The sequence below is a fragment of the Charadrius vociferus genome, unplaced genomic scaffold (assembly GCF_000708025.1).
Source record: "Charadrius vociferus isolate BGI_N301 unplaced genomic scaffold, ASM70802v2 scaffold190, whole genome shotgun sequence".
NCBI classification, from domain to species: Eukaryota; Metazoa; Chordata; class Aves; order Charadriiformes; family Charadriidae; genus Charadrius; species Charadrius vociferus.
The window spans coordinates 1,863,385-1,872,665 of NW_009646608.1; the positions used below are offsets into that span (position 1 = coordinate 1,863,385).

The window sequence follows — 9,281 nt, forward strand, 5'->3', positions numbered from 1 at the left end:
GGACTTTCAGAAAAAACAGATGAACTGACAAACGCCATGGATTTGCACCGCGGGCCAGTTACTGCAGAAGAGTCTCTGTGACAAGCTTCCTTGAATGATGTTTTCCTTATAAATGGTAAACAAACCAGTGAGGATTACTGATGCTAGACAGCAGATGGGGGGTTTCTTGCTATTCTTTTTTTTTTTTCTAATTTTGACTGCTTTGTAAAAAGAAAATAATATTAAATATAATTGCAAACAAATCATAAATCTAGTATTTACAGTCTTGTGGTTTTCTACAGCATCTTTTCATATAGAAGGCATATGTTTTAGTGCTATAGATGTGTCTAAAGCAAGATGAGAGATCAAATGAAATGATTTTCATTTGACTATCTCCATAAACAAAAGGTTTCTTTCAGTTGTTCTTTTTGGGTTTTAACAGTTTTTGTTTTATTTGGGTGTTCTGTGTTCCAAATCACGATTTTAGAATAATCACCTTCAGGTTAAGCCAAATCAGGTTTTCCCCAAGTTTAAAAAGTGAAACACCCCGTTCTCTTCCCTGTCCCCAGTAAGTGATTCTGAAATTGTAGAGGCGGCATTGCTGGTTGTTACGCACCTCAGCTGCGTTTGAATCCAAATCAGGAAAGGATGTAACGAAGGCCTTTGCTCTCATGGAGCAGAGAGGGTTTCTTTCCAACTTACTGTCGACAAATACAGTTTGAGGAGGAGGGGATACACAGGCACAGTCAACTCAAACACTTCAAGGTATTCAAAGGGAAAAGAGAAGCCGTAAACTGTGCTGAGATCTGTGTGCAGCGGGACTGTGTACAGCTTTAGCAGAGCAGCATCAGGCTCACACCTTGGGGACGCTCAGAACTTACTTTGTGCTGCCTTCTCTTCTGGACGCGTCCCAGGGTGGGAATTGATCGCCTGGCTGCACGGCTACGCTGAAGAGCCCAGCGAGGTGCCAAGGATGTGTTCTTATCCGGCTGCCAGCTTGTGCAGCGCAAAAGCTGAGGGTGGTTTGTGCTGAAAAGGGCCTCTGGCTAGCAAACGTGTAAAACCGGCAAGTGAGGGACTGTAAGGAGTAAGTATGTGAAGCGTGTGTGATCTTCATCCTTCTGGTGTGTATCCGGCGCTGTGGATAGAAAATAAAGTTAGAGCTGGTCATCATAATTGAGCTCTCCAAACACCCCATCCCCTTGATACGCTCTCTAGCACAAAATGCAAAAGACGAGGCAAATCCAGTTTGTCCTTGAGAAAGAGTGAAATAGTTCCTGTCAGCGGACGACAAGTGTCCCTGTGCCTGATTACTGTTACTGAGCTTGTCTGTAGGGATTAAAGGCTGTATCGGTGTTTCGTTGGCATTACTCAGGGCTGCTGGAATGCTTCTAAATCCTTAGGCTTGGAATATTTGTGTTCATCAATAGGTATGAGTGCCAACTTTGAATACGCTGTTCATACGTCTATAGATACTGCTTTGTATGTCAGGTGATCTGTGATTTTTCTCTTGACTATAAATGTAAGAGTAGCATGTTACTAGTGAGTTTTAAAGTTGCCAGCTAATGAAATGGAAAGGCTAGGAACCTTTTACTTCAGACCCGTGAAGTGCGTGTGGAAGATGAAGTGAGAAGGCTATTAATGTGCCTATGGAAACTGGTTTTCATTTCCTGGCTTCTGTGCAGTTTGGTATGTAAACTTCGATTTCCATTGTTGTACCATAGACCGGTGTATGTAACTTCAGGTTTTAATCTTTAACAAAGAAAAAAAAAAATAGAGGTGGGGAAGGATATTTTCAAGATCTGAAGATTCTTCATCAGTAAAGAGGACTAAGTTGTTATCTTACTGGTGCCTCTGGGGAGCGTTTTCCCCTTGTGTTGGGGAAACAGACAACAGGCTGAGGTGTTGTCTTCAGAAAAACAACTGGGGGAGATTGTTGTCTTCAAGAAGCAGAATTCCTTGTGTTGATAAAATGCTAAGGACGGGTTGATTGAATTCAGTAAAAAAAAAATTAAGAAATAAATAAGCAGGTCTGAACTGAGCGTATGCTAATATTTCTCTGTGTCTCCAGACTTGCTTCTGGCTGGGACTGGGGATATGGATTTTTGCCCAATTCTAAGATTTATTAAGACATATCTAGTGAGAATGAAGTGATTTACATATTTCTGGAAACTTCAACCTTCTCTCTCCCTTATTTTTTTTTTTTTTATTTTAATCCTCAAGTCCGTAAGTTTTTCTTGATCAGACACTTCTAAGCTATTGAACAGGGTGGGAGGAAGAACCTCAGTCTGTAAAACTTCTCTTTTTGGCTCTCGACCTGCACAGACAGATGGAAGGGTTTTTCCTCTGACTTCAAATAGAAAGCTCTCCCTTGACCGCAAACAACGATGGGAAGGTTGCTTTGTAGCTTAAGAGTGAAGCATGCAGAAGGCATTAGGTGAAAGTGAACTATTTAATGAATCCATTGTTCCCACTTTAGTATGAATTCCCAAGAACTCGAATTATGAAAGATAATATTAAAAAGCATTCAGAAGATATTCCCCCCCCTACCCCTTACAGCAGTTATGCAAGGAGCCTCTTACTCTACCCATGCAGATGTTCTGGAAATATCTTTGTCTGGAAGAAACTAGTTAACAAACTTAGAGTTAATGCAATGCTTTTTAATTGCTGTATGATGTTATTTAGCCACTGAATAATCTATTTTGGCTATTGAAAAGTCCTAAGTCAAGCAAGTGTTCAGAGGTACAAAAAAATCCTGAAAATGTTAATTGCTTGAGAAATACAGCGAAGTATTGTTCGCTGCCTTTCAGATGATTTATAGGCTGGAGGAACAAAGTTTTTTGTTGTCTTTAAGTTGCAGATGAGGTCTAGTTTGTGCATAGTTCTCTTAACTATTCATCAGGAGATACCGAGCACTGGAATTAAAGCTGAAGAAAAAAACATGTTGTCACTCTCATAAAATTTATTTGGCTTTATTTATGGCTTTCAAAAACATTGTGAAATGAGGGAATGCTTTTAAGAGTGATATTGCATACTTAGTTGTTTTAAAAAAAAAAATGTTTCTTATACTGGAAATTTTTAATAACAAGCAACAGAAGATGGACTTGGGGGAGTGAGGGCAAACTGAGACTCTGTCAGCAGAGCTGTTCCCGGGCGTTCCGAAATTACCTGTGTGATAATCAGAGATCAATGTGAATGAAAACAATAGTTGTACCCATATCTACAAGGAACTGCTCTCTTAGCAGAGACTGAATGCAGGTGTGAAATGTTAGTACTAACGAATCTCATCTATTGTGTTTTATGCAATTTTGTACTATTTCGACTCAAAAATCAAGGAATTACGCTGTTCTGCAGTTGCTCTTTGCCCAGTCTGGTTTCCTCCTTAGACCGTGCGAGTACTCAGCTCAGGTGTTTGGTTTGGGTTGTTTTTTCTTGGATTTTGTGTCTTTTTTGTTTGGTTTTTTTTTTTCCCCCCCTCTTTAGGAAGATGACTAAAGAGAGCGCTTGCGTTCAGAGAACTCTCTGAACCAGGCTGGCATCCAGCGTGACGGTCTCCCGCACGTTTCACCAGCAGCGCTACGGTGAATGGCTGCGTTTAAACCATCCTGACGCTGTCTTTATGCCTCCTGCGCTCAACCAGGCAGTTCCCATCTCTGGCGGTTGTGGGTTGGTTTTTTTTTTCAAGCCTGGCTGCACATCAGCACACATCTCTACATCAGATCAGATCTACCCTTTGGATGATTTTTGCCCTTGTACAGGCTAAAAAAGCAACACCTCTTTGGGGATCACATTAGCCAAGAGTGGGGCACAGCGTGTTTCTGTCCATGCTGTTGCCGAACACTGAAACTGTATAATTTCCAACTGTCGAAAAAGCCGGTCTAGACTTGGATGGGCTGAAGATTTGGGTTGGTGGATTTTTATTTTTTTTTTTTTTTCTTTCCCCCTTTTGGAATGAAAGCTTAAGCTTTTGGAACAGCTCCGCAACCACAAAGGAAAAGCATACGGCTGCTGGCTGGGTGGTGTCCTGGCCCAGTTGCACCATTGTAGCTGACTTTGTGCGAGCGTCCAAGCCAGCTGTTCCAAGCCTGACACACACCCTGCCCGTATTCCCAGCTCCGGAGCCAGCAACTTCAAAAACTTCCATCAGTTTTTATGAAGCAACCAATGGCTGCAGTGGAATAGGTCTCCTCAGCTCATTTTTGGTGGTGAATGCACACGTTTTCGTTGCAGATTTCCGTTGCGATGGGCTGGCAGGTATGCAGCCGCTGCTCTCATGTTTGGTTTTGGGTTTTTTTTTCTGTGAACGCTTGTGTTTTGAAGTGCATACCTGCTAAAAAGCACTTTCAGCATGGAGCAAGATCTCCACTGAAAAACTAATAAGTTCATTCTTCCCTCTGTGTTTACCGTGGTTTACTGATGAAGATTTTTTTCTGTGTGCTGCTTCTTACTGAGCTCAGCTTCCGAGCTGGTACCTTGGGTAATATTATTGTCAGGATGGCAAGGAAAAGAACTTAGAACATTCTATTTAAAGAGAATGGCAGGAAAATGGATGAACTGGAATACCTGGTCTTTTAAACTAGTTCTGCTGCTCTGTTGCGTGCATTAAAATGGGGAGCTGCTGTTAAGTCAGCCTACAAGATGCACTTTCAAAAACAACCCAATACCCAAACCTGGGTCCTAAAGCTTTACTTTATCACGTACTGGAAGGGGTAACGTTCCCCGTAAATTCAGCTTACTGCTTCTTAGGTAATGTAGTTGCCACTTCGTTAGCTGTTCTGCTTCTTAGGCATATTGCGTCTCGATGCTTGCTTTTTAAACACATGTTGTAGGCTTTTTCAATGGCTTGTTGACTCTGGTCTGGCGGTAGCATGTTAAAAATACAGCTCCGTCCCCTCTGGGATGCAAACCTCAGTTTCTCTGATGCACCACGGCAGCGCTGCTACCGCCACGCAGCCCATGAGAACGGGAGGCTTGAGCTGGCAACTGAGGAGCTGTGTGGGGAGCAGGAGGGTATCCCATCCCATCCCGTCCCGTCCCATCCCATCCCATCCCACCCCTTTAAAGCCCCACATGGGGTTCCTGGCTGGGAAGGGCAGAGGCGGCCCCGGCGCAGAGCGGCCGCTGCACTGCGGGGCCGGGCCGTAGGATGGCAATGTTGGTCCGGCTTTCCAGCAGGGAACAAGCGGGGACGTGTTTTGTCCCTTGAACTGGCATCTTCCGAGTGATTCAACTAAGAGGAAAGGTTGGGACTGGTCCGTGGCAGGACCAGAAGAGGATGGGGAGGGGGGGGAAAAAAAGTTGGGGGCCGGAGCTGGGGAAGGAGTTTCTGTATCATTTGGGAAAATGCAACGGTGCTGGAAATCCTGTGACAGAGACAAATGCTGCTGGTTGCCCAGCTAGATTTTTTCCACCGTGAGTCTGTTACCTTGAATATATGAAGTATGCTCATTTTCCAGTGCCTGGGTAGTTTTTAAAGTATCAGTTTAAGTACTGGAACATTCAGAATTAAAGTTTCTGGAGCCCTTGGGAAGTAGTTCACTTCTTTAACTAATATTTTAAAATACGGTGAAGAATATCTAATGTAGAATGTACATTCTGTAAGTATTAGAGCAGGCTGACCACCGTGGAAAAAGTGGAGATCAAAACCAATGGGAAAAAGGAGTGGTTATAGTGCGAGATAGTCCCTCTTTCCTCTATAGGGTAGAGTCCCCTATGTGGAAGAAACTTTTTTTCTTTTGGTTTTAAGCTACTTTATTCCAAAAGGATAAAATTTATTCTGTACAGTTCGCCACTTCAAGGACTTGGCTTTTTCATTGTTTAAAACCAGGATGACTGTTTTGTTAACCTGACTATGAATCTAAACTAGGCGGGCTCTCGCTGGCCCGGCCGGGTGCTGATCCCACTGGCGTGAGTGGGGTGGGAGCACGGGGACGGAGCACACACGACGTGCATCCCCTTCAGGTTTTGGAGAGCCCTCCGAATATTTCCTCAAGCAATCCCAGATGGGACAGAAAATATGCTGCATAAATATGTGTTCATGCTTGTATATAGTGTTATATGTGAAAAATACCATGCCTTTTAATATATAGCAGCCATAATATATAGTGTCAACTATTTATTGAGACTAAGAGCTGCCTTAATAGGGGGAGGCACTTGAATGTGATTATGCAGTATGACCTTTCTCTGCCAACAAGATTAAAACATATTCTAGGCAGGTAATAATTCAGTTGGAAGAACTAAGATGTGGTCTTTAAGTTTTCCCTTAATTTGCCTTTTTTTTTTTTTTCTTTTTTTCCTATAGTGGAAACAGCAGCTGCTCTATGCAAGAACAGGGGAGGGGGCAGGAGGAGCAGTAAAAGGGGCACTTGCCCATCTAACGCTTTTGAACGTGAGTTTGGCGCAATAAATCAAAAAGTGAGGCACTGGGATGCGCTTAGGGAGGCTCTGTGAGCATCGCAGCATTCCCAGGTGCTACCCCCTCTTTACAGCCGGACACGTCGGCCTTATAGCCAGTGGTGTGGTCTCACGTGGCGGCAGTGTGACCTCTGAATGTGCCTCCTCTCCGGGTTAACTCCTGGCACCAGGAAAGTGCCCCTTCCTTCTCCTGCCCCTTCCCCACGCGCTCTTTGCTCGCTCCCTGCCCGTGGCAAGGTCCGGGACCGTAATCGCTCTGGAGGTGCGGGGAGGGGGGGAATGCGCCAAACGAGAACTCGGAGCAGAGGAGATCTAACACGGGGAGTGTGCTGCTCTGCTTCATCGTTTCCATGTGTGCTGAAGTCGCATGAAGTTTTCAATTCTGATGACTAACTTCTTTTCTTCATGGGCAGGAGCCAACTGACAGCTCCTCAGCCCCAACCCTTCTCTTTTTTTATTGCCTTTTAACCATACTAGCTCTGCCTTTTCCTGTAATTCATAGGCCACAGCGGCTTTCCCTTGAATCAGGAGATTTTTATTGCTGATTTGGAGCACGCCGAGAGTAATCCCATTGCTGCTCACAGACTTGCCACATGTCCCTCTTTTGGAAAGGAGTGGCCTTATTTTTTATTTTACTCAAATGTCTGTTGGTGTCCTGTATTTCAGGAGCTGATGATCAGGCTTGAGGGGAGAAGCAGAGTTTGACGAGGTCCCTTTTCAAGAAGTTCTTGAAAGCGGAGTAAGAGATTCACATGTGCAGAGTGGCACAGGCTGAGGATAACCCCTGGCTTTGCAGAAAGGGATCAGGGCACCCGTAGTTAGAAATAATAGGAAAGCATTGCAACTGCTGGGAAGTAGAAGGGAATTACAGTCGTGGTTTGGGGGGACTTCCCCATATGGAAGGGATGGAGAGGACAGTATAGCAGAAAAGGTTTTCTTGGTATAAATAGCGGTTTGGGATTATTTTAAGAGGGTGAACTGAGGTGGATCATGGAACCCATTCCCTGTTCCCTGGAGGAAGGTCTCAGGCAACTTTGCGCTGGTTTTGTCAGAGCGCACGTGGGGCTTCCAGCCAGCCCCAGCGGCCGGGCACAGCCCTGGGGCTGCGCAGTGCCTCTATGGGGTGGGAAACGCCTCTGTGCCTCCTGCATGGTCAGCCTCTGAGGGGTCCTTTGGGGGCTCTTCATCAACCTCTTCTCTGCCTGGTGGCACACATGAAGCTGTTGGGAAACTGCTACCATTCACCACACCCAAACTGGTGCTGCATTTGTGACCCTTCCCTGTTTTTTCACAGCTCTCCGAGGCACACAGCCTCAGCCGAAGTAACTCTTCTCACCTGCCAGACAGCTTTTGCCAAGCCATGGTGCTCCTGTCCTTCCCTGGCTTTAACCCCTACCTGTCTGTTCCAGCTTGGACTCTTCTTCCTTTCCCTCTCTTTTGCCATTTAATTCTTCTCTTTCTCTTCCCACAAATATACATCTCACTTAATACTTCTCTGTTCTGCCCATGGGTGACTGAAAAGAGACAACCTGCTTTTCTTTCCTGTTAATTGCTTGTATTTCTTCTCCAGTTTCTATTTAATTTTATTTTTGTTTAATACCATAAATCATGGTGGCTCTTTCCTTGTGTTTTTTTGTTGCTCCTGACATCGAAGAATTCATAGGTGCTGACCTCTGTATGATGATTGCGCCATCATGAGAGCAATAAAACCCTCATAAAAGCATTTTTTCAAGGCCTATCACCAAGTTTGTTAGATAAGCAGATTGTGGAATTACCTGCTACTTCCCAGAAGAGTGAAAGTTACTGTAAAAGGGTTCTAAAACCTGTCACGTATGGCGCTCTTTGACCTACCAATGTACATTATTAACTTGATACAGCGTCTTCTTTGGCAACAGTTCTTGCTCAAGAGCAGGCTGCTGTTACGCTGAGGCTTTTCTTCTTCTCAGCTTGTTGTGGATAACACCACAATATAAATAAATTTTAAAATGGGAAAGACTGGAGATGCAAAAGTGGGTAGGAAGCGGAGGAAAACACAATGATAAGCAGGAGGTCAGTGGGTTGTACTAGTTGTGTTTCTTCTGTGAAGACTGGAGGGTTTTTTTTCCTGTAAAATGTCAAGGGTTTGGGGCTTCAGTATTTGAAGCTGAAGTGCTCTGTAGATGAAATGCACATGGAGTGTTAGTGCGAACAAAGAAAAAAGAAATCTTCACCCAGTACGGCTAACATCCTCACTCTCTCAAGCAGTCGTTACAGCCTCCAGGCAGAAACAGACTGACCTATTTCTGGTTGGTTTAATTAGTAAGGTGGGAAAAAAGGGAGAACTGCCTGTGCTTTCGCTCCCCCTGGCACCAGAGCACGTGCGGCATGAATGCATCAGCGGCGGGTGCAACCAGGGCTGGAGGGCTGCTCTGCACGGCCGTGCCTCCCCTCCGGCTCTGCGGGCCGAGGCAGGGCCGGTCTGGGGCTCGGGCGGCAGGGACTGACCGTGCGGGGATGGGAATGGCTGCGCAGGTTTGGCGTGAGCCATGCCGGGTCTCTGCCTGGATGAGCGATGGACATCCGGTGCCCTGGGTTGGGGTACCAGTCTCCCAGTGCCTTCCCATCCTGGTCCAAAGGGCCGGGCTGGAGTCCCGTTCCCAGCTCCTGAGCTAGGGGCCTGTGCTGGTGTCTCAGGGCAGGGTGCTGGGATGGGGTCCCTGTGCCGGGGTTACGTCTGGGGTCTCGGTCCCCATCCCCGGATCCGAGCACCCGTGCCCCTCGGGCTGCTGTCCCAGCCTCTCGGTCTGGGCAGCTGGGCCCGGGTTCTGGGATGCGGGGTCAGGGTCCCTGACCCTGGTGGCCCTGATCTGGGGCGCTCGGTCAAGCTGCCGCTCACTATCCTGTGATCA

The 9,281-nt window shown here is 45.8% G+C and overlaps 1 protein-coding gene across 1 annotated transcript in view; it reads left to right on the top strand.

The window, feature by feature from the left end:
• Positions 1-4,221: 4,221 nt before the first annotated feature.
• Positions 4,222-9,281, top strand: part of CHSY1 (chondroitin sulfate synthase 1) — an 82,878-nt gene continuing 77,818 nt past the window's right edge. The window contains exons 1-2 of the mRNA XM_009887545.1: positions 4,222-4,233; positions 5,846-5,886. Of these exons, the coding sequence (XP_009885847.1) occupies positions 4,222-4,233; positions 5,846-5,886 (53 nt within the window). The remainder of the gene's footprint in view (positions 4,234-5,845; positions 5,887-9,281) is intronic.